Source organism: Mobula hypostoma, chromosome 1 (genome assembly GCF_963921235.1).
Source record: "Mobula hypostoma chromosome 1, sMobHyp1.1, whole genome shotgun sequence".
Taxonomy (NCBI): domain Eukaryota; kingdom Metazoa; phylum Chordata; class Chondrichthyes; order Myliobatiformes; family Myliobatidae; genus Mobula; species Mobula hypostoma.
In genome coordinates, this window is record NC_086097.1 from 177,967,522 (window position 1) to 177,993,115 (window position 25,594).

Consider the following 25,594-nt stretch of genomic DNA (forward strand, 5'->3'; position numbering starts at 1 on the left):
GAATGGAAGAAGAGGGAAGAGGATCGGGGAAATTACCAAAAGTTAGAGAAATCTATGTTTATGCTATCTGATTGGAGGCTACTCAAATGGAATATGATCTGTTGTTCCTACAACCTGAGAATGGCCTCATCATGGCAGTAGAGAAAGCCATAGATCTACATGTAGGAATGTGAATGGAGACTGAAATTAAAATGATTGGCTTCTGGGAAATCCTGCTTTTTGCTTGTGGAGCGAAGGTGCTTGATAAAGCGCTTCTCAATCTACGCTGGGTCTCGCCAATGTAGAAGAGGTTGCATCAGGAGCTCCAGCTACAGTAACGGATTTGCAGGTGAAGTGTTGCTCGCCTGGCAGGGCTGTTTGGGGCTCTGAATGAAAATGAGGGAGGAAGTGAATGGACAGGTGTAGCACTTCCACTTGCAGGGATAAATACCAAGAGAGAGATTAGTGGGGAGGGACGTATGGATAAGGGAATTACGAAGGGGGAGATCCCTGCGGAAAGCGGAGAGTGAGGGGTGGGAGGAGAGGTAAAGGTAGCTTTGGTGGTAGGAATTCATTTGAATTGTTTTCAGTCCTGGTCGGCCCATTACAGAAAGGATATATTTTTTCTCTCTGCTAGATTATGTATTGCATTGAACTGCTGCTGCTAAGTTAACAAATTTCACGTCACATGCCGATGATAATAAACCTGATTCTGATTCTGGATATTCAGAGTACATTTATTATTAAACTATGCATACTAAATACATCCTTGGGATTTGTCCACTCACAGAGAGCCACAAAACAAAGAAACCCAATAGAACCCATTAAAAGACCATCAAACACGCAATGTGCAAAAAAAGAACAAGTCATGCAAGCAATAAAAAGTAAGCAAGTAACATGCAGCAGTAAAGTTCACGAAAGTGAGTTCATAGCCACAAAGCCAATCACACCCGATCCAAGAGCCCGTTATTTGCAGGACCCAGCCTCAGTTCAATGCAGAGACAAGTAAATCTTGTCGAGCAGCTGACTGAACACTGGTCCCATCCGCTGCCTCTGGCCCCAACAACGTGATCTTTTAAATGTGTCCCGGTGATCAAATTGGCCAAACCTCGGCTTGTTCTTCACTCTCGGACCTGGGCTCTGCTGCTTCGATACACTCTTGGGCCTGAGGCATTGCATCTTGATCCGGCCTGTACCCAACCTTTCAATCTGACCCGGCACTTAAATTGGTCAAATGTAGGGTCACTCCTTGCTCCTGGGCCCAGGCTGCTGCCTCGCCTCAGATCCACCACTTTGAATTGGCTCCGTCCACTCCAGAAATGGCCATACACTGGCTCATTCAGAATTCTCCTGTCGTTTCGATTCAGCCTGTGCACGCCATGATGGGCAACCATTCTGCACCTTCAAGACATCAGTTCACACTGCAGACATGCCAGGTCATATAGGCGGTTCAAATGCTCAACTCCAAAAGGGAAGTTACAGTCTATTGATTGCAGTGATCATTTTGGAGAGACTGCAGAAGAGGTTTACCAGGATCCTCCCTGGTTTAGAGGGCATGTGGACTAACCTGGGTGCTTACTCTGGAGTGACAGAAACTGCGGGAGATCGGATAGAAGTTCGTGAAGTTATGAGAGGCATAGATAAGGTAAGTAGGTAGAGCCTTTTCTTTTAGGGTAGAAATGTCTACTACCAGCATTTAAGGTGAAAAGGGGTAAGTTGAAAGGAGATGCTTTCATTTTTCACATGGAGAGTGGTATATGCCTGAAGTGTGCTGTCTGGGAGAGTAGTGCAGACAAATACAGCAGAGGCATTCAGGAGGCTCTTAGGCACATGAATGTGCAGGGTATGGAGTGGTATGTATAGATGTTGTGTAGACAGAGGGGATTAGTTTAGCTGGGGGCATTTGATTCCAAATTAGTTTGGCATAATATCGTGGGCTGAAGGGTCTGTTCCCATGTTCCATGTTCTATTTTTCAAGGTAGAACATCTTCAGTGAAGAGGTCAGAGGTCCATGGACACCAAATACTCACGATATCATCTTGGAACAATTCTGGTGGATGTCCACTGATCAGAAATGTCAAATCTTTTCACCAATTGTATCCTGCTATCAATCTATTTATTTGCTGATCCTGTTTCTCCTCATTTTTCCAGTCTCTGTGCTTAAGATCACTTTGTCCATCAGAACTAAAACAGTTTCACAGAATCATACAATATTTACAACAAAGAAAGAAGTGTATGTTCTGGGTGGATGTACAATGAGAGGTGTTTTCAAAGATGGGCTGAGGGTCCAGCATTTTCCCTACAAATGGCTAAGTAAGCTCATGAGGCAGGAAATCTCCTGCTGAATTTTTAAGTTGTGATGTGCGTGAGGCAGAATAAGTATGCTTTAAACACAGGTTGTTGTGTTGTAAATGGGTAACATGTGAATTGTGACTCCCAAGAATTGGGAAGCCTGGGTCCGATTAGCAATGCATCTCTCTGCTCAGTCGTTGGTTGATTTTATTGGCATTTTAATAGTGATGTCTGCCTAATATGATAATTAGGTTTGATGATTATACACATCCTGTCAGTTGGTAGGCTTAAAGCATTGACAGGGCTTTGTGCAGAGATGCTGTGGTGAGTAGTTTGTTGCAGTCTATATTGGTTTTGCTTATAATACTTAGGGGTTGCCAGCATGACGTTGATGTATTGCTTCACCAGCAATGCACTGGAAAAGTTCTCAACTCCAGATGTTATAAATGAGATCCCAAGCTTGAAGTCCATCAAATTTGGAGGAGCTATTCAGTGACTTCATCCTTTTCTGAATCTCTTAAACAGATCATTACCAAACAGAAGATTATTTTAATAATGGGACGGAATTACTGTAAGGCTATTTTGTTGCATTTATATTGTTCTTTTCTCAAGCATGTACATTCCAAGCAGTTTGCAATTATGAATTACTATTGAAGTAATGTAATGTAGAAAACTTGGCAGTTCCCCCAGAAAGTGACAATAATTATCTATATTTGCTGATGCTGATTGTCTGCTTAGACCAGAGCTCCCTTGTTCTTTAAGCTAGTTTTCCATCCAGGAGAGTTCAAGCCCAGGATGATGATTAAAGTCTCTGGATTACTCACACGGTAATGAAAACAATAAGGGCAGGAAATTCTCAGCAGATCAGGCAGCGTCTATTGAAAAAGAAATATTTCAGGTCCAGGAATTTCACCTAGACTTAAAATATTAACTGTTTATCTTTCCACTGATGCTGCCTGATTTTCTGTGAGCTTCCTGTGTTTTCAGTTTTTATTTCAGCTCCTGGCATCTTCAGTTTTGTTGTTTATTTTTCATTTGATAGCTGAGTAATGTTGTTTAGTTTTGTATAATGTATTGAACAAGGCTCTCTTGTCAGTACAGCCCTCCCTTCGTGGAGAGAAAACGCGTTTAAGTGAATTTTCTGGAGTATCAAATATGCTCCTCAAAGCTCAAAGTAAATGTATTACCAAAGTACATATTACCCTGAAACACATTTTCTTGCAGGCATTCACATTATGAAGAAAGAAATACAATAGAATCAATGAAAAACCTCACAGGAAAGAGATGGATAAACAACCAATATGCAAATACAAAAAGAAGAGAATAAATAAATTAAACAAATAAATAAGCAATAAATATTGAGAATAATATTATAATAATAATAATAAAAAGATTTGAAAAGGAAAGGAGAATAAGAGTTGTAGAGTCCTTAAAAGCGAGTCAATGGGTTGTGGAATTCAGTTCAGTACTGGGGTGAGTTAAGTGCCTAATGGTTGAGGGGTAATAACTGTTCTTGAAACTCGTGGTGTGAGACTTGAGGCTCCTGCACCATCTCCTTGATGGTAGCAGTGAGAAGGGAGCATGGCCTGGATTGTGGGGGTCCTTGAGGGATGCGACAGTGCCCCTTATATGTGTGCCCAGTGGCGGGGAGGGTTTTACTTGTGATGAACTAGGCTATGTCCACTACCTATTGAGTCCTTGGTATCGATCACCCATTTACACTCATCCCTTTTTATTCTCCCCACATTCCCATCAACTCTGTCCCAATTCTACTGCACACCCACACACTGGGGTAATTTGCAGCTAACCTACCAACATTCCTTTCCTTGGGTATGGGAGGAAATCCGTCCACCCAGGGGAAACTGCAGATTCACAATGAGAACGCGCAAATTTCACACTGGCACCGCTGGAGATCAGGATTGAACCTGAACTTGAATCTCTGGTGCTGTGAGGTAGTAGTTCTACCAGCTGTACTCAGTGGGACATGAACCCTTTGGATCCCATTGCAGAAGGAAGAACATAAGTTGTCTCATAAAAAGCTTCTATTTAGCTGTAGTATAGAGTGCTAACAGAATATTCAGAATTGGGAGACCACAGTCAATGTGGACCATCAGTAACATCTCTTCCTCACTGATAATTAACAGTGGCATAACTCGGGGAAGTGTGCTTAGCCCGCTGCTCTACTCTCTCTACACCCACGACTGTGTGGCTAGGCACAGCTCAAATGCCATCTATACATTTACTGATGACACAGCTATCGTTGGCAGAATTTCAGATGGTAATGAGGAGGCGTACAGCAGTGAGATAGATCAGCTGGTTGAGTGGTGTCGCAACAACAACCTTGCACTCAATGTCATTAAGACCAAGGAACTGATCGTGGACTTCAGGAAGGGGAAGTTGGGGACACACACACACACACACTGGTCCTCATCGAGGGATCAGCAGTAGAAAGGGTGGGCAGTTTCAAGTTCTTGGGTAACAACATCTCTGAAGATCTACCCTGGGCCCAACATATTGATGGCATTACAAAGAAGGCACAACAGCAGTGATATTTCATTAGGAGTTTGATGAGACTCAGTATGGCACAAGATTTGCACAAATATTTACAAGTGTACTGTGCAGAGCATTCTAACTGGTTACATCACTGTCTGGTATGGGGTGGGGTCCCTTATTTTAGGGAAATAATTAAAAAGGTATAAAAAGACAAGCTACTGAGTAACAAATTATGTATTTAAGTGAAATACAGAATCAGTGTCAGGTTTAATATCACTGGCATATGTCATGAAATTTGTTAACTTAGTGGGGCAGTACAATGCAATACATGATAAATATAAGAAAAAAGGAATTACAGTAAAAAAAAATACATATTAAATAGTTAAATTAAATAAGTAGTGAGGTAGTGTTCATGGGTTCAATGTCCGTTTAGAAACTGGATGGCAGAGGGGAAGAAGCTGTTCCTGAATTGCTGGGTCTTCGGGCTTCTGTACCTCCTTCCTGATTGTAGCATTGAGAACAAAGCATGCCCTGTATGATGGGGATACTTAATAATGGACATTGGCTTTTTGAGACGTTGCTGCTTGAAGATGTCTTGGATACTATCAAGACTAGTACCCATAATGGAGCTGACTAATTTTACAATACTGTGCAGCTTACATCAATCCTGAGCAGTTGCTCCTTCCCCCCACCAGACGGTGATGTAGCCAGTTAGAATGTTCTCCACGTTACATCTGTAGAAATTTTCAAATGTTTTAAGTGACATATCAAATCTCCTCAAACTCCTCTCACCTTAAACCTATGTCCTCCAGTTCTTGGTTTCTCTTCCCTGGGAAAAAAGACTGTGCATTCACCCTATCTACATATCTGTCTACACTTCTGATATAGATATTCAGACAATTATCTGTCTATACTTTTCACTGCCTCAGTAAGGCAGCCAGCATAATTAAAGACGACACTCGTACATTCTTTCATCCTTCTTCCATTGGGCAGAAGATGCAAAAGCCTGAAAGCATGTACCACCAGGCTCAAGGATAGCTTCTACCTTGCTGTAATGTACTAAATGGCTCCCGAGTACAATAAAATACAGTCTTGAACTCACAGCCTATCCAGTTGTGATCTTGCACCTTATTGCTTACCTGCACTGCAGCTGTTGCACTGTTCTGCATTGTTATTGTTTACCTTGTTGCACCATGAACAGTAGGCAAGCTTTCCACTGTACCTCTGTATATGTGACAATAATAAATTCTAATTCCCTCATGATCTTATACATCTCTATACGATAACCCCTCAATCTCCTATGCTCCAAGAAATAAGTCCCTAGGTTGCCCATCTTCACACTAAATTAGATCTCTGTCTACTGGCATCATTCTTGTAAACAGTGATCTCTCTAACTTCTGATAATTACTTCCCCTCCCTCTTCTTTCTTTATCAGTTCCCTATTCTGGTTCTCCTGTCACCCCGTCTCTTCTCCTCACCTGCCCATCACCTTCCTCTGGTGCTCCTTCTTCCCTTCAGTGGTCTACTGCAGTGGTCCCCAACCTCTGGGCTGTGGACCAATACATTGCCGCAAAAAATGCAGCGGTAGCTGGAACGCACACAACATATCTTTAAGAAAAAAGCTGAAATAAACAAGCTAATTCAGGCACCTAATTAATTAGCTTGTTTATTTTGGCTTTTTTCTTAAATATGTGCTAGGTGCGTTCAAGCTACCTCTGCATTCTTCGAGGCAGTGTATCAGTTCGTGGCCCGGAGGTTGGGACCACTGGTCTACTGTCCTCACTATCAAATTCCTCCTCCTTCAGTCCTTTATATCTTCTGCCTATCACCACTCCTCTCCCAACCACCAAGCCTCATCTATCACTTGCCAACTTGTACTTCTCCTCCCTCTCCCCCACCTTCTTGTTCTGGCTTCTGCTCCCTTTCCAGTCCTGATGAAGGGTCTTTGCCTGAAATGTAAACTGTTTAATCCCCTCCATAGATGCTGCTTGACTTGCTGAGTTCCTCCAATACTTTGTGTGTGTTGCTCAGGATTTTCAGCATCTACAGAATCTTTTATGTTTGTTCATGTAAACTTTCGTTATACTCTTTCTAGCTTAATCATATATAACATATATAAAATATTATATATTATATCATTTTTATATACATAAAGAAGTACAGAATCTAAAATTTTTACACAGTACTCCAAGTGTGGCTCACTGAAAATTTATGCAACTCTTGGCTTGAAGCTATTACGGAAAGATAATTTATATCATCACTGTCATAGATGTGAATACCACATGAACACAGAAAATAAATAATTTTATTTAAAAAGGGAAGCATCTATGAAGAAATTTGCGAACATTGTGCAGGATAAGACTGCTAATGATGTGTGTAGGGCTCTCTAATTAACGTGCAAATGCTCAGATTATGCAAAACATTTAAATGATAGGCTGAACCAAAGCTAGAGTATTGTATCCAGTTGTGAGAACATTAAACTGTACAGCACAAGAACAGGTCCTTCAGCCAATGACATCTATGCCAAACACAATGCCTAATTAAACTAAACCTGTTCTGCTTGGACAAGATCCATATCTTCCATTCCCTGAATACTTGTGTATATATCTAAGAGTGTTGTATCTGCTTCGACTACCACTCCTGACAGCCCGTTCCAGGCACCTACCATTCTCTGTAAAGAAGCCTGCCTCACACATTAAAACTTTCCTCATCTTGACTCAAATGCGTGTCGCGGAGTACTTGGCATTTCTATCCTGGGAAAAAGATTCTATCTACCCTATCTATGCCTCTCATAATTTTATAAACTTGTATCGGGTACAAGTGAGAAATTTGAGAAGAACCATTAGTGTCTTTGAAGGGTGATTTATTCAGATGTTGTCAGAGATTTCAGTTATCTAACAGTGTCCTCCATTGTACAGAAGTAGTAGTGGTTGGGAGGGGGAGGGGCTGATTGGTGGTCTGCTGTTGTTCTTAGAACAGAGATGGTTAGGGGGCATTGCTTATAACTTATAAATGATTCCATTAGCAAGTACAGGAAGAAAATAACAAAATATAATTTTACAATTAGTCAAATTCTGGGAAACATCCAGTACTAGGAAGGGTTAGTCAGTGGTGTTTTATTTCCATGATTAACAGCAGGTTTATTGGTGTCTACAAGATTTGCCTTCAGTTTAATTGAAAGGGGTGGGCAGAGGGAAGGGGCAGTGGAAAAAATTGTGGAAAGTGGGTTGTTGTGGCCCAAGTTGCAATACCTGAAGGAATATTGGAAGTAGATTATTCAAGAGCTGTTGATAGAGAATAGCTTGAAGAGGGAATTTTGCCAGAGTATTGGATTGTAGCAGAGCTGGGAGTGGGGATGGGGATGGGGGTGGGTAGGTGCAACTGCATCTTGTACTCAACATACACCAGCACGGTGGAATAAATGTCTTGCAGTGTTTCTGTGGCACCAATCCATCGTTCCTCTGTGCACTGTCTCTGGGGGATGTTGATCTAATTCGTATTCCTTCCGCAAACCTTGTTGTAGTTAACTGGATCAGCACATTTGTGGATGACACCAACATTTGGGGTGTAGTGGATAGCAAGGAAGACCATCATGACTTGCAGTGGGATCTGGACCAGCTGGAAAAATGGGCTGAAAAATGCAGATGGAATTTATTCCAGACAAGAATGACGTTTTGCATTTCAGTAGGACCAACCAAGACAGATCTAACACAGTGAACTGTAGGGCAGTGAGGAGTGCAGTGGATCTGGGAATACAGGTCCATAATTCATTGAAAGTGATGTCACGGGTTGATAGGGTCATAAAGAAAGCTTTTGGCAGATTGGCTTTCATATTGAATACAGGAGATGGGATGTAATGTATAAGACATTGGTGAGGCCCTATTTGGAGTATTGTGTGCAGTTTTGGTCACCCACCTCCAGGAAAGCTGTAAATAAGGTTGAAAGAGTAGAGGGAAAATTTATAAGGATGTTCTCAGGTCTGGAGGATTTGAGTTATATGGAGAGATTGAATCGGTTAGGACTTTATTCCTTGGAACATAGATGATTGAGAGGAGATTTATTAAAGGTATACAAAATTATGAGGGGTATAGAAAGGGTAAATGCAAGCAGGATTTTTCCACTGAGGGTGGGTGGGACTACAACTGGAGGTCATGGGTCAAGGGTGAAAAGTGAAACGTTTAGGGGTAATAGAAGGGGAAACTTTTTCACTCGGAGCTGCCAGCGTAAGTGGTGCACGAGGGCTTGATTTCAACATCTAAGAGAAGTTTGGATAGCTACATAGATGGTAGTGGCATGGAGGACTATGTTTGCTATGCAGGTCAATGGGAATTGGCAGTTTAAATAGTTCAGCACAGACCAGATGGGTTGGAGGGCCTCTTAATATGCTGTATTTTTCTATGACTCTATCACCATTTGTCATGTCGATTGTCCTGCCTATGTGTTGTAATCTCTTACTCCACTTTAGTCAGAGTTGTACATAATGGAAACAGGGTCTTCAGCCCAACTGGCTCATGCCAGCTGTCTTGCTCAGTGAGCTACTTGCATCTGCCTGTTTGGTCCATAGCCCTCTAAACCTTTCCTATCCGTGTACTTAACAAGATAGCTTTAAATGCTACTAATGCGTTGCCTCAACCAGTATTTCTGGCAGCTCATTCCAAATATACACCAACCCCTGCGTGAAGAAGCTGTCCCTAATGTCCCTTTTAAATCTCTCGCCTCTGACCTTAAGCATATATCCTCTTGTTTTTTTAGCACCCCCTCCGCTCCAGAAAAAGATGATGTGCTTTCACAATTTCTGTCAGCTCACACAAATCTCCTACATTCCAAGAATAAGGTCTTAGTCTGCACAAACTCTCTTTGTAACTTTCCAAGTCCAGGCAGTATCCTGGTAAATCTTTCCTGTGCTCCTTTTAGCTTAATAACATATTTTCTATAACAGTCTGTACATGATACACCAAGGGTGGACTCAACAATGCCTAAAGTAACCCAACTCCTATACTCAGTGCCTAAAATGATGACAGTCAATGTGCCAAACGCTTTCTCCACCCACTACCCACTTTAAGTGAACTGCACACTTGCACTCCTAGGTCCCTCTGTCCCCAGGACCCTACATTTCATGGTATAGGTCCTAACCTTTATTAATTTTGGTTAAGTCCTTGTGCAATATTGCAATCTGTTCTGCTTTGACTTGCAAACTCATTCCGTAAACCATGCTAAATGTTACTTCAAAACCCTAAAGCACTGGCAAGTTTCACTGGCTGTGCAAGTTCGTGCCTAGTTTGGTTGTTAAGCTGTGACCTTGTTTCATTTCTTTCTAGTTTTTTTCCTTCACTGTTTTGAAACTTCAAGGTGGATGTGAGGCAGAAGTTGCACAGGGAAATTTATATCAGCCAAAGGCTTCAGGAGAAATAATCTCCCACACTTGCCTGCAGTAAAATAGTGAATATTGAATGAGACCTCTTTCTAATATGAAAAATATCTCCTAGGGAAATATTTCAAGGTTTTGATCAGGCTTTTCTTGAAAAAGCCGTGAATTTAATATTAATAAAGCAACAGGAAGTCTGGCAACCAGCAAGCTGTAAGTTTTTTATGCTTGGTAATGATTAATGCACAATTAAGTTTTTCCCCAAGGCAACATCAGGACTGAAAGAGTTAATATGTGAGCATAGGGTGCACAAACTTCTCTGGAATGTGAGGGGGTTAAGAATGGCAAAGCAAAACAAATGAGCAGAACCTTAAGATTAGTGGTGGTGTCAGGAGGGAACTTCCTGATACAGAGGGCAGTGGAAACCAGGAATCCTTCCCAACACAAGGACTGAAATAAATAACCGTAAGATGTAGGAGCAGAAATTGGGCTACTCAGTCCATTGAGACTTTCTACCATTCTGTGAGATTTTCTTTTCTCAATCTCATTCTCTTTGCCTTCTCCCCATAACCCTTAATTCCCTTACCAATACGAACCTATCAATCTCTGCCTTAAAGATATTCAATAATTTGGTCTCCACTGATTCCCCACCCTGTAGCTGAAGAGATTCATCCTCATCTCTGTTCTAAATGGGCATTCCTTTACTCTGGGGATGTGCCTTTGGATCCTAGACTCTTCTACTGATGCAAACATCTCTACATCCACTCCATCCAGATGCAGGTTCAGATTTGTTTATCATATGTATATTGAAACATACAGTGGAATGCGTCATATGCATTAACAACCAACATATCCAAGATGAACTGGGAACAGCCTGCGAGACTTTCAATATTCGCTATGTTTCAGTAATACGCCCCCCTCATCCTTCTGAACTCCATTGAGTACAGGCCCAGAGACATCAAATGCTCCTCATGAGAAACTTTTCATTCCCAGGGTCATTCTTGTGAACTTCCTCTGGACTCTCTCAGGGCGAGCCCATCTTTGTTGAGATGTGGGGCCCAGAATTGTTGACAGTATTCCAAATGTGGAATGACCAACCAAATGGAAAACTTCAAAAACTGATGTAGATTGATTTTTATTAAGAAGCAAATTTACTGTTTGGAATCTGGGAAGGCAGCCATGATCCTTGTGAATAAAAGGACTTGTTCAAGGAACTTAACAGGCTTCCCTGTCAGTATTCTTTTGTTGTGATTTATAAACTAGACTTCACCAGATTTGTACAGCAAATAAGCTGATTAAAACAAATCTTTAAATAGTTTCTCTGACCTATATTACAGCCTCTTGCATGATTATAACCACCAGTCATACAGTCTATAGCAGTTGAGTAAAAGGATAACTTTCCCCCTTTTAAGGGTCTTCACACTTTGCATTTCAAGATTCAGACTGGATATCTGACTGGATGGGTTTTAGTCTGAGATTTGCATCATACAACAGAAAATAGTTTTGAGATGAGAAAGATTTCATTGGAACTTCAGGGGCAACTCTTAAACACAATAGGTGGTACCTTTGTGGAATGAGCTGCCAGTGGAAGTGGTTGAGGCAGGTACAAAACAACTTTCTAAAAGACAATTGAACAGGTACATGGATTGGAAAAGTTTAGAAAGGTGTGGGCAAATGGGTCTAGTTGGTTGGTGTGGATCAGTTGGACCGATAGGCCTGTTTCAGTGCTGCATAACTCTATGACTCGAACAAACAACTTAAACAAAAATTCCCCCCCCCCCTTCTCCTTAGTCCTCCCATCCCATGATCCTCTCATATCCCTTTTGCCAATCAACTGTCCAGCTCTTGGCTCCATCCCTCCCCCTCCTGTCTTCTCCTATCATTTTGGATCTCGCCCTCCCACTTTCAAATCTCTTACTATCTCTTCTTTCAGTTAGTCCTGATGAAGGGTCTCGGCCCGGAACGTTGACTGTACCTCTTCCTAGAGATGCTGCCTGGCCTGCTGCGTTCACCAGCAACTTGGATGTGTGTTGCTTGAAATTCCAGCATCTGCAGATTTCCTCGTGTTTGTGTCAACAAAATAGTATCTAAGCCAAAAGTACAGGTGGATGGATTTAGTAAGAACAATAAGTTTAGGAATAGGGATGATGTGTTTACTTATATTGTCTTGGACATTTCTCTTGTGATCGCAAGACCCTGTCAGACATTGAGAATGTGAGAAGCCACAGGCCTGTTTCCCTTCTTTCGTGGCAAGACAAGGCAATGAGGCAGCAATGTGGCCTCGGTTCTAGCAAGGACGAGGCCTCAAGCGGGCTTGCCTGCTGTGGCAGTCCAGGTGAGACAACGCTGGAGAGGAGGCTGTGCTCAGTTGGGAGCTGGCCTCTCCCATCAGTGCTGCCTTCAAGTGTTTGACAGGCGGAAGGACAGGCTGGACGGCCGGGAGTTGCACCATCGATTTGCATGTCGCTCATCAACGAGGACTATACTTGTGTTTTCTTAAGTAATGATGTGTGTGTATTTTTTTCCCCTCTCTCACTATTTTGAATGTATGTTATACAACTGGGCCCCAGAGGAACACTGTCTCATTCGACTATATCCATGTATGGTCTGAATGATAATTTGATTTGATATAAGTCAATGGTATGGTTGCACTTTGTGTGTTGCGTACAGTTCTGGTCCCCTTTTTTTGGGGAAGACATTATCAAACTAGATAGAGTGCAGAAGAGATTGACAAGGATGCCGCACTGACTAGAGGGCCTGAGAAGTTGGAGGGGTTAGCCGTGTCTGATCTTTATTCCCTGGAGCGCAATAGAATGAGGAGTGAACTCACTGAAGTTTGAAATCACGAGAGTATGGATAAGTTAGTGGGTCATACTCTTGTCCCCTGGGTTGGGGAGTCCAAAACTAAAGAACAGAGATACAAGAGGGGAGAGATTTAAAAAAGACCTGAAAGGTAACTTTACACAGAGACCTGAAATGGGCTGCCCGAGGAAGTGATCGGGGTCGGTACAATTGCAACATTTAAGAGGCATTTGGATAGGTACATGGAGGGGAGGGGCTTTGAGGGGTATAGGGCGAACACAGGCAACTGGGATTAATATGGAGGTTGCTGTGATCAGCATGGAACATTTGGGCCAAATGGCCTATTTCTGTGCTGTATGACTCTATGACAGATAGCTGATGTACATGGGAAAAGGTTACAGTGACTAAACTCAAAATTGTCAGATGCACAATACATGTATATATAGGTCCAATGATAAAACTAATTTGCAGAAGCATTACAGGCATATAGCATCAGATGCACAGCATTTACAAGAAAAAAACATATTAAAGTAATATAAGAGAGAGCATAAGTGGGGGGAAAAAAAACATTGTGCAAAGTGATCATAATGTTGTTATACTGAGGTAGTGATTAGAGTTGTGCCAGTTGGTTCATTAACTGAATGGCTGAAGGGAAGTACCTGTTCTTCAAGCTGGGGGTGCAGGACTTCAGGCTTCTGTACCTCCTGGCTGATAGTAGGTGTGAGAAGATGGCATGGCCTGGACGGTGGGATGTATGATGATGGATGTTTGTTTCTGGAGGCAACACCTCCTGTAGATACTACCGATGATGGAGATGGATGTGCCCAACTACAGAAATATCCATTCAACAGTAGTTTGTGTCTGGTTCTGAGGTAAGCCCAATGTGGAACCCGGAGATGCTTCATGAGATAGCTTGTGGGAGGTTGTCTTTCCTACCCTCCCGTTTGCTGGGCTTCCATATGTTTTAATTGAAGAGACAGTCTGTAAAAGAGGCGGCATCCATCCCTAAGGACTCTCACCGTCTGGGACAATACTGACTACTATCGGAGAAGATGCAGGAGTCTGGAAACCCAGATTCAAAGATACAAAAGCAGCTCCTTCCCTACCTTCGGCAGATTTACAAACAGTCCATGAATGTTCCCTCATTATTCTGTTCTTTTGCGCGCTTGGTTTATTTACGTAATTTATAGTAATTTTATGTCTGAACCACACTGCTGCCACAAAAGAGCAAATTTCACATCATATAAATCAGTGATAATAAACCTAGATCCAAATCTGATCTGATTATTAGTGCCTCTCTAGGCGTAGTTTTTCCATTTTAAATAAACACGGACCAGGGTTCCTGTCAGTTGGTGAGACTATTATTTATTTCACGAGACTTGAGAATGTCCTTGATTTGTCCAGAAATCCTTACCATTGGATGAGGTCAAAATTATGTGCATGTTTTTGGAGTGTGGTGCTGGGCTGTGAGAGTCATCACTGGGACTGGTTGAACATATCCCTGGAAACATTGACGTTGTTTTGCCTATGCTGCCATTATCATTAGTTCCCAAATCAAAAGCTCCGAAATACACATCCCTGTCCTTCCCACTTCTCTTTCCCCGTTGTAAATCATTCCTTTAAACCTATCCATTTTGATGAACATCTGTAAATGAGTTTGAATATTGCATTTGATTCCATATTTGAGACACTTCACAGTGTTTTCTTGATAACATCGGCGACCTGCTGAGGAATACAGTGGGTGGAGCAGCATGTGTGGGAGGAAAGGAACCGCCGATGTGAGCTGATCCCACAGATCTACAGATGCTGCCCGACCCACTGAGTTCCGCAAGCATATTGCTGGTTATTCCAGACTCCAGCATCTACAGTCTCTTGTGTCTTAGTATGCAACTACACTCTGTAGTTAAAGATACTGAGTGAAAGTTTTCTGTTATCTATCAGTTTGTGAATATTGTCGTAAACTGACCGTGTACATGTTAATGAATAGTACATTGTTCCAAGGGGCAGGGGGATAAAATTTATTCCATTTTATTATGTATTAATCTGCAGATATGAAATGCAATGTAATAATGTATAAAAGTCTTGCATAATAAACTGTAAAGAAGTAGACCATGAGGCCCTAATGCCCTTTATTGCTGTTTCTGCTTCACATAAATCTCCAGCCACTCTGCTCTGAATATCTAATTCCTTCTCCTTTACACACTCTCCCAAGTGTGCTTATCCAGCTTCCCCTTTAGCCTCTTCCTGTGGAAACAAGCTCCATGTTCTTTGAGGAAGTCCCAGACCATACAAATTACAGCGGTCCAACTGACTAGATTTGATTATGCATCCAGACAGTTTCACTCTAGAAGTGATGTGTTGCTGACGTAGTACTGAGGGAGTGCTGAGCAAAGAAAAGCTCTTTTAGATCAATATTTTTAAAAAAAAAACCATGGACACCATTTTGAAGAACGGGAATACTTCCCAATGTCATGGGCCATGGGCCAATAAAATTCCCTTAATTACTACCCAGAAGAAGCATTATATGTCTATTATTATGTTATTGGGGTATATTTATGCGTAGTATTAGAATAGTAAAATTCAAATGAAATAATAATGGAATTTTGGAAAGGTCATGGAAGTGCTCTTTAAAAAAAAAAGTTTTAAAATTTTAATTCCTTGGATATCCATTATTAATGTTTTCTGCTCAACCGATTGCAATGTCTTGTATGTGTCCAGAAATCCACCGAGATAAGATTTGTAAGTTGGCCTTGCTTTGAGTTTGTGCCTTTCTGGATGCTTGTTCTCACACTGTTGTCCCAAGTTTATTAAACAGCTGCAAAGCTGCAAATCCATTCAGGTTTGCAGTTGGCGAAGGGGGTCCTTGGTACCAGTGCAGTCAGGGCCAAGGGTTTCAGTGGCACTTTTCCAAAAACACAGGTTTAATGTAAGAAAGATATGAAAAGAGGTGGAATTCTTGAGTGGACAGTGCACAGATTCCACATGTTTATGGTCTGTCTTCTACCATTTTAAATGCCGGAGTAATGTTACTTCTGGCTGCATTTCAATCGTAGCCACTTGGCTTTGCCTTACTGTGATCCCTTCCCTTCTAGGACAGTCGACGTAACATGTCAAGGCCACTGCTGACCCGGTCTCCCGTGTCCCCGCTGAGCAATCAAGGGATCCCAACCCCGGCACAGTTGACAAAGTCCAACGCTCCAGTGCACATTGATGTGGGAGGTCACATGTACACCAGCAGCCTGGCAACTTTAACTAAGTTTTCTGATTCCAGGTAAACATACTGCTGTGTTGGGGAGTGGGTGGGTGGGGAATGTCTTCTTCAATTTTTATAAAACCTCGTTTATAAAACACTCCTAGAACGAATTCCAAGACAGGTATCTGAACCCAAGCTGTCTAGCCTCACTTTATAAGATAACCCTCTAATTCCAGAACACAACACAGGGAATCTAGTAAAGTAAATCATTTATTATTCTTTAGTTTTTTAATTTTTTGGTATCTAATGCGAGCAACAAATTCTCTGATTGTCCAGATGACAGGTCTCACCCCAAAACCTCAACTGTCCATTTCCCTCCGCAGATGCTGCCTGACCTGCTGGGTTCCTCCAGTATTTTGTTTGGTGTTGCAGTCTCCCACTAATGACTTGTACTGTTGCAACATGCATGATATCCCAAATCCTGTCCTCAGTGCCCTGACCAAGTGCCGCCTTCACCACCCTGTCTACCTGTGTCACTACTTTCAGGGAACTATGTCACTGCACCCCGAGGTCTACAGCATTTATACAATTATATTTATCATTCACTACGACTGAAAACATCTCCATGTCTGTCCTGCCAAACCCAGTTTGTTGTTTTAAAGACCTGCATTCGGTTACACTCAGCTATTTTTAATACTGTGGTATATTATTCTGAGCCACATTGCAAACTTAGCTGCCTGGCCTTGTCTTAATGCAACCTTTTCCTTCCAGGTCAGTCAACATTACAGAGGAAGGGGTTTGAAGTGGCTTCTCTGTAGAGAGTGGGAGAATGTATTACGTTGTTAAAGTGCAGCCAGTGTACTTACAAACCTAAATACAAAAGGAGTGGTATGGAAGTATAGCAGTTAGTTTAATGCTTTACAGCGTCAACAGTCACGATTGGGGTTCAAACCTTGTTACTGTCTGTAAGAAGTTTGTATGTTCTCCCCATGACTGCATGGGTTTCTCCAGGTGCTCTGGTTTCCTCCCAAATTCCAAAGATGTGTGGCTTAGGGTTAGTGAGTTGTGGATATGGTATGTTGGTGCTGGAAACATGGTGGCATTTGCAGGCTGCCCCGGCACAGCCTCCAACCCTTGGTGGTTGTTGACACAATGACGTGCTTCACTGTATATTTTGATGTACAAGTGACAAATAAAGCTAATCTTTATATCTTTATAAAATAAACTTATAAATTAATAAATGAGCAAATTTACAGGTTGTTGTCTGAATGGCCTGAATAATGACTTCTAACTGCTTGAGATATAAATGTATAATGCCTTTTAATATGCTGGCCTTTTGTCTTATCTTTATTATATGTTAGATCTGATGTGAAGGCATAACAACTCCTAATGAAGGGTAAAAGTAGGACTCAGCTATTCATTCCCATCTCCCTTGATCTGCAGTTCACCAAGGTGAAACCTGACCTTGTACCTCAAGTGCTATTTTCCTGCACGATACATTATATACCTGGAACAACCTTGGGCCCTGAATGTGCCCTGGAGAGGGTCCAGCCAAAGTTCATAGGAATGATCACCAGAATGGAAAGGGTAACATATGAGGAGTGTTTGATTTCTCTGGGCCTTACTCGATGGAGTTCAGAATGATGAAGGGGGAATCTCACTAATACCTACTAGACACGGAATGGCCTGGATAGAATGGACGTAGAGAGGATGAATGAGTAGGAGAGTCCAGTATCTGAGGCACAGCAAGAAGATGCTAGGTGGAGCACAATGCAAATTCACTCAAGTGATTGCTGGTATTGTGGAATGGTAATAATCTTTTCAAAGAAAATTAAGCTAACCAAGCCTCTGCTGTCTAGAACTTAGCAGAGGTGATTGCACGGAAATATGCAACGTTCCATTGAGGACTCTGATAGAGGGTGATTTGGCAAAAGAACCAGAGGAGGGATTTTCACATGGCGAGCTATAATTTGGAACAGACTACCTGATAGGATAGTGGCAGTAGATTGATCTTAGAGGCGGCAGGTCAGTAAATACTGGCCTGGAATATGTGCTATATGTCCCTTTGCAGAATAGAAGCTGCTGGAGGAACCGGGGGGTCAGGAAACATCTGTAGAGTTAAATGTATAGTCGACATTCCAGGTCAAAACCCACATCTGGACCTGTGAAGGATCTCGACCCGAGATGTTGATTGTCCACAGATAAATGGTAAATTGGCTGATGATTGTCATATATACTGCAGAACGGTGAAAAACATTTGTTCTTGCATACCGTCCATAAAGATTAAATCATCACATGGTGCATTGAGTTAGAACAAGGTAAAACAATAACAAGAGTGCAGAATAAAATGTAACAGCCACAGAGAAAGTGCAGGCAGAGCTAAAGATGCAAGATCATAATGAGGTAGAGTCAATCTACCATTCTAGGGAACCATTTACTAGTCTTGTAACAGTGGGATTGAATTTATCCTTGAACCTTGTGGCATGAACTTTCAGGTTTTTGTATCTTCAGCCTAATGGAAGGGGGGAAGAGAGAATGTCTGGATGAGTCTTTGAGTGGCAGGAGATGGTAGATGGGAAAATGAGGTGAGTTTATTTGAGCAATTACAAACCTGTGTAATATAACAGATACAGTGGATCTTGGAGAATTAACTGGATAAACATTTTAAAATTGTGTTAAACTTAAGAGGAAAATGCAAGGAGTAAATTATCCATAAACTCACATCATTTGGAAAAGTGGGTATAGTTAAGACATTTAAAAAGTATTTTGACAGGTACAGACCTAATCAGTTCCCCTCTACCACCACTCTGCTCCATCTAGCGGAATTAGTCCTTACTCTTAATAATTTCTCCTTTGGCTCCTCCCACTTCCTCCAAACTAAAGGTGTAGCTATGGGCACCCGTATGGGTCCTAGCTATGCCTGCCTTTTTGTTGGCTTTGTGGAACAATCTATGTTCCGTGCCTATTCTGGTATCTGTCCCCCACTTTTTCTTCGCTACATCGACGACTGCATTGGCGCTGCTTCCTGCACGCATGCTAAGCTCGTTGACTTTATTAACTTTGCCTCCAACTTTCACCCTGCCCTCAAGTTTACCTGGTCCATTTCCGACACCTCCTTCCCCTTTCTAGATCTTTCTGTCTTTGTCTCTGGAGACAGCTTATCCACTGATGTCTATTATAAGCCTATTGACTCTCACAGCTATCTGGACTATTCCTCTTCTCACCCTGTCTCTTGCAAAAACGCCATCCCCTTCTCGCAATTCCTCCGTCTCCGCCGCATCTGCTCTCAGGATGAGACTTTTCATTCCAGGACAAGGGAGATGTCCTCCTTTTTTAAAGAAAGGGGCTTCCCTTCCTCCACTATCAACTCCCAAACGCATCTCCCCCATTTCACGTACATCTGCTCTCACTCCATCCTCCCGCCACCCCACTAGGAATAGGGTTCCCCTGGTCCTCACCTACCACGCCACCAGCCTCCGGGTCCAACATATTATTCTCCATAACTTCCGCCACCTCCAACGGGATCCCACCACTAAGCACATCTTTCCCTCCCCACCCGCCCCCCCCCGCTTTCCGCAGGGATCGCTCCCTACACGACTCCCTTGTCCATTGGTCCCCCCCATCCCTCCCCACTGATCTCCCTCCTGGCACTTATCCTTGTAAGCGGAACAAGTGCTACACATGCCCTTACACTTCCTCCCTTACCACCAGTCAGGGCCCCAGACAGTCCTTCCAGGTGAGGCGACACTTCACCTGTGAGTCGGCTGGGGTGATATACTGCGTCCGGTGCTCCCGATGTGGCCTTCTATATATTGGCGAGACCCGACGCAGACTGGGAGACCGCTTTGCTGAACACCTACGCTCTGTCCACCAGAGAAATCAAGGATCTCCCAGTGGCCACACATTTTAATTCCACATCCCATTCCCATTCTGACATGTCTATCCACGGCCTCCTGTACTGTAAAGATGAAGCCACACTCAGGTTGGAGGAACAACACCTTATATTCCGTCTGGGTAGCCTCCAACCTGATGGCATGAACATCGACTTCTCTAACTTCCGCTAATGCCCCACCTCCCCCTTGTACCCCATCTGTTATTTATTTTTATACACACATTCTTTCTCTCACTCTCCTTTTTCTCCCTCTGTCCCTCTGAATATACCCCTTGCCCATCCTCTGTGTCCCCCCCCCCATCTTTCTTCCCGGACCTCCTGTCCCATGATGCTCTCATATCCCTTTTGCCAATCAGCTGTCCAGCTCTTGGCTCCATCCCTCCCCCTCCTGTCTTCTCCTATCATTTTGGATCTCCCCCTCCCCCTCCCACTTTCAAATCTCTTACTAACTCTTCCTTCAGTTAGTCCTGACGAAGGGTCTTGGCCTGAAACGTCGACTGTACCTCTTCCTAGAGATGCTGCCTGGCCTGCTGCGTTCACCAGCAACTTTGATGTGTGTTGCTTGACAGGTACACCATAGTTAAGGTTTAGAGCAGGGGTTCATAACCTTTTTTATGCCATGGACCAAAGCCAGTAAGCAAGTGGTCCATGACCCCAGGTTGGGAACTCCTGGTTTAGAGGGATATGGGCCAAACACAGGCTTATGGTACTAGCTCAGTTAGGCAACTTGGTTGGCATAGACAAATAGATCGAAAGGCCTGTTTCCTGAGTTAGATAACTCTATGCCTCTATGGAGAAAGATTCATTGACTACGTTAAGAGCACGGAATGCGGTGTCAAGGTATCAGACATTGCTAGCTCCATTGTCATTAGATAGATGAATTTGCATGGAGAGAGGATTTTTCACCCAATGAGGAGGAGTTATCTGAAAAGTACTTCTTGGTATCTTGATGGAAGAAGATTCAGTGGATATTTTGTAGTGGTCGTTTCTTGTACTGTATGATTCTTTACTAATACAGAATGACTTTTGCAGACTTAAGTCACAAATGGTCTGAACACATATGTTGTTGGTGCATTTCATATCTGTCAGCATCTACCCATCAATAGAGTTGTAGAGCACGGGAAGAGGCCCTTTAGTCCAAATGGTCCCTACTGACCAAGTTGGCTATCTAAGCTAAGTCCATTTGCCTGCATTTGGCACAGATCCCTCTGAACCTTTTCTATCCACGTAACTCTCCAAGTCTCTTATAAATCAATGTACAAGTTGATAGATTGGTTAAGATCATCTATATTGTGTTGGCCTTCATTAATTGAGAGTTTGAGTTCAAGGGCTATTTGTAATGTTGTAGCGCTCTAAAACCCTGTTTAAAACACACTTGGAGTGTTGTGTTCCTTTCTGGTCACCTCATTACAAGAAGGATGTGGAAGCTTTAGAGAGGGTCCGGAGAGATTTAACAGGATGCTACCTGGATTACCATGTTTTATGAGGATAGGTTGAGTGAGGTAGGAGTGAAGGACAATGAGAAGTGACTTGACAAAGGTGTTAAAGATTATAAGAAGCATACACAGAGTGGACAGTCGGTGCTTTTTCCCAGGGTGGCAATGGCTAATACAGGAGGGCATTATGTGGGGGTTAATTGGATTTGTCAGTGATTGCTGGGGTGGGGTGGCTTGAAGGGATGGAAGGGCCTACTCTGTGCTGTGCCATAAAATAAATAAATACATATAAATAAACAATTTAAAGATGATTGGATGAAAATTTAGAGAGAATGTCAGAGGTGTATTTTGTTAACACGAGTGGTAGGTGCATGGAACGCCTGCCAGGGGTGGTGGTAGAGGCTGATACATTTAAGAGTCTCTTAGACAGGAACATAGATGATAGAAAAATAGAGGGCTTTGTTGGAGGGAAGGGGTAGGTTGATTTTGGAGTAGGTTAAAAGATCATACAAATGATGGGCCGAAGGACCTGTACTGTTTTATGTTCTACATATTGCTATTGTACCTGTCTCAACTACATCCTCCAGCAGCTTATTTCATATATTGACTACCATCTAATGAAAAATTGACCCAGGGTTCCTATTCATTTTTTCTCTCTCACCTTAACATCTTCAGCAAATTCCCATGGTTAGGTAACTTTTTTTAATCGTGCAGCGATCCAACCCGATTTCTGTTTCTTTTTTTGTAGAATTGGTCGTCTGTTTGATGGGACTGAACCCATTGTTTTGGACAGCCTCAAGCAACATTACTTCATCGACAGGGATGGACAAATGTTCCGTTATATTTTAAACTTTCTCCGAACTTCAAAACTCCTTATTCCCGACGACTTCAAAGTAGGTTGACATATTGAAAATTCTGTGTGTGTAGTTTAAAGTGCAATTTCACAAGAGTGCTGGTGTCAAAATAGTCCTAATGAAAGGTCTTGGCCAGAAACGTTGATTTTTCATTTCCCTTCACAGATGCTGCCTGAATAGCTGAATTCCTCCAGCAGTTTGTGTATTTTAATCAAAATATTTGGGACCATCTCCAATAGCATTACATTCCCAGTGAGCTATGTTTGAATTTGAACTGTTGTGGGAAACAAGTGAAAATTAGAAATAGTTAGGATGTCTGTGGTGTACTAACAAAAAGGCAGTAAAAGCGATTTGGTTGTTCTTTGAAAGGGAATTGGCGAACAATTTATTATACCATGGGGAATGAGCAAGGCATAATATGTGCTGTTTTGGGCATTGAAGCATGTAGAGAGGGTGCGGAAGAGATTAACTATGACACTGCCTAGATTAGAGGATATGAGCTTTAAGGAGAGGTTGGTGTTATGTTTTGTAATTCCAAAATTGGAAGCAAAACAAGGGAGTCCGGAATGAGAGTCTAACTTTGTTTTTATTTTAAGTGAGGCATGATGACATATGCCATGTCTGTACTTTTAAATATAGCCTGTAATGAATTATTTGAACAACAAAGAATGCTTAATCAAATACATACATATATACACACAATATTACTCAAACATTACTGAAATATTAAATTCACAACACTTCTTCCTGCTTAGCAATAAACTCCAACTCGATATAGAATGCATCTTAACACAATTCCTGGCAGGTGAGACTTGTGGCTGTAAAACAGTTTCAGGTTCTGGGGCCTCCTTCGTGGTGGTTGTAGGATTTGACTCTAAGACTGCAGGAAGTGGTTCTGACAGCTGCGGACACCTTTCTTCCCTAATAATTGACTGCTATCATCAACAGATCGATGTGTCGTCTCCAGATGACACCAGACACAATCTCCATTATGTAGGAGAGTGGTCCAGTTCTGTCCTTAATCTTTCCAAGTACCCACTTTAGATCACCTCTGTAGTCCCTCGCCAGGACTGCTTGGCCAGGAATGAAACATGGAATTTCCTTTGTTTGAAGAACCCTCAATTAGTGTCAGCTGTTTGCCCTGCATACTCCCTCTGCTATTGGGTTGAGGAGATCCAAGCATTCCAGTGGTTCCAGTGATCATAACACCATTAGTTTCAACTTGATCATGGACAAGGATAGATCTGGTCCTAGGGTTGAGGTTCTGAACTGGAAGAAGGCCAAATTTGAAGAAATGAGAAAGGATCTAAAAAGCGTGGATTGGGACAGGTTGTTCTCTGGCAAGGATGTGATCGGTAGGTGGGAAGCCTTCAAAGCAGAAATTTTGAGAGTGCAGAATTTGTATGTTCCTGTCAGGATTAAAGGCAAGGTGAATAGGAATAAGGAACCTTGGTTCTCAAGGGATATTGCAACTCTGATAAAGAAGAAGAGGGAGTTGTATGACGTGTATAGGAAGCAGGGAGTAAATCAGGTGCTTGAGAAGTATAAGAAGTGCAAGAAAATACTCAAGAAAGAAATCAGGAGGGCTAAAAGAAGACACGAGGTTGCCTTGGCAGTCAAAGTGAAGGATAATCCAAAGAGCTTTTACAGGTATATTAAGAGCAAAAGGATTGTAAGGGATAAAATTGGTCCTCTTGAAGATCAGAGTGGTCGGCTATGTGCGGAACCAAAGGAAATGGGGGAGATCTTAAATAGATTTTTGCGTCTGTGTTTACTAAGGAAACTGGCATGAAGTCTATGGAATTAAGGGAAACAAGTAGTGAGATCATGGAAACCGTACAGATCGAAAAGGAGGAGGTCCTTGCTGTCTTGAGGAAAATTAAAGTGGATAAATCCCCAGGACCTGACAGGGTGTTCCCTCGGACCTTGAAGGAGACTAGTGTTGAAATTGTAGGGGCCCTGGCTGAAATATTTAAAATGTCGCTGTCTACAGGTGAGGTGCCAGAGGATTGGAGAGTGGCTCATGTTGTTCCGTTGTTTAAAAAAGGATCGAAAAGTAATCCAGGAAATTATAGGCCAGTAAGTTTAACGTTGGTAGTAGGTAAGTTATTGGAGGGAGTACTAAGAGACAGAATCTACAAGCATTTGGATAGACTGGGACTTATTAGGGAGAGTCAACATGGCTTTGTGCGTGGTAGGTCATGTTTGACCAATCTATTGGAGTTTTTTGAGGAGGTTACCAGGAAAGTGGATGAAGGGAAGGCAGTCGATATTGTCTACATGAACTTCAGTAAGGCCTTTGACAAGGTCCCGCATGGGAGGTTAGTTAGGAAAATTCAGTCGCTAGGTATGCATGGAGAGGTGGTAAATTGGATTAGACATTGGCTCGATGGAAGAAGCCAGAGAGTAGTGGTAGAGAATTGCTTCTCTGAGTGGAGGCCTGTGACTAGTGGTGTGCCACAGGGATCAGTGCTGGGTCCATTGTTATTTGTCATCTATATCAATGATCTGGATGATAATGTGGTAAATTGGATCAGCAAGTTTGCTGATGATACAAAGATTGGAGGTGTAGTAGACAGTGAGGAAGGTTTTCAGAGCCTGCAGAGGGACTTGGACCAGCTGGAAAAATGGGCTAAAAAATGGCAGATGGAGTTTAATACTGACAAGTGTGAGGTATTGCACGTTGGAAGGACAAACCAACGTAGAACATACAGGGTTAATGGTAAGGCACTGAGGAGTGCAGTGGAACAGAGGGATCTGGGAATACAGATACAAAATTCCCTAAAAGTGGCGTCACAGGTAGATAGGGTCGTAAAGAGAGCTTTTGGTATATTGGCCTTCATTAATCAAAATATTGAGTATAAGAGCTAGAATGTTATGATGAGGTTGTATAAGGCATTGGTGAGGCCGAATCTGGAGTATTGTGTTCAGTTTTGGTCACCAAATTACAGGAAGGATATAAATAAGGTTGAAAGAGTGCAGAGAAGGTTTACAAGGATGTTGCCGGGACTTGAGAAACTCAGTTACAGAGAAAGATTGAATAGGTTGGGACTTTATTCCCTGGAGCATAGAAGAATGAGGGGAGATTTGATAGAGGTATATAAAATTATGATGGGTATAGATAGAGTGAATGCAAGCAGGCTTTTTCCACTGAGGCAAGGGGAGAAAAACACCAGAGGACATGGGTTAAGGGTGAGGGGGGAAAAGTTTAAAGGGAACATTGGGGGGGCTTCTTCACACAGAGAGTGGTGGTAGTATGGAATGAGCTGCCAGACGAGGTGGTAAATG

General features: G+C 42.4%; 1 protein-coding gene across 4 annotated transcripts in view; it reads left to right on the top strand.

Annotated features, from left to right (window-relative positions):
- The window catches only part of kctd1 (potassium channel tetramerization domain containing 1), a 130,393-nt gene that overhangs the window by 93,338 nt on the left and 11,461 nt on the right, over positions 1-25,594 (top strand). For all 4 annotated transcript variants that reach the window (XM_063060284.1, XM_063060276.1, XM_063060267.1 and 1 more), the window contains 2 exons: positions 16,024-16,202; positions 22,201-22,345. In XM_063060284.1, coding sequence (XP_062916354.1) covers positions 16,039-16,202; positions 22,201-22,345 — 309 coding nt within the window. In that variant the 5' untranslated portion in view covers positions 16,024-16,038. The remainder of the gene's footprint in view (positions 1-16,023; positions 16,203-22,200; positions 22,346-25,594) is intronic.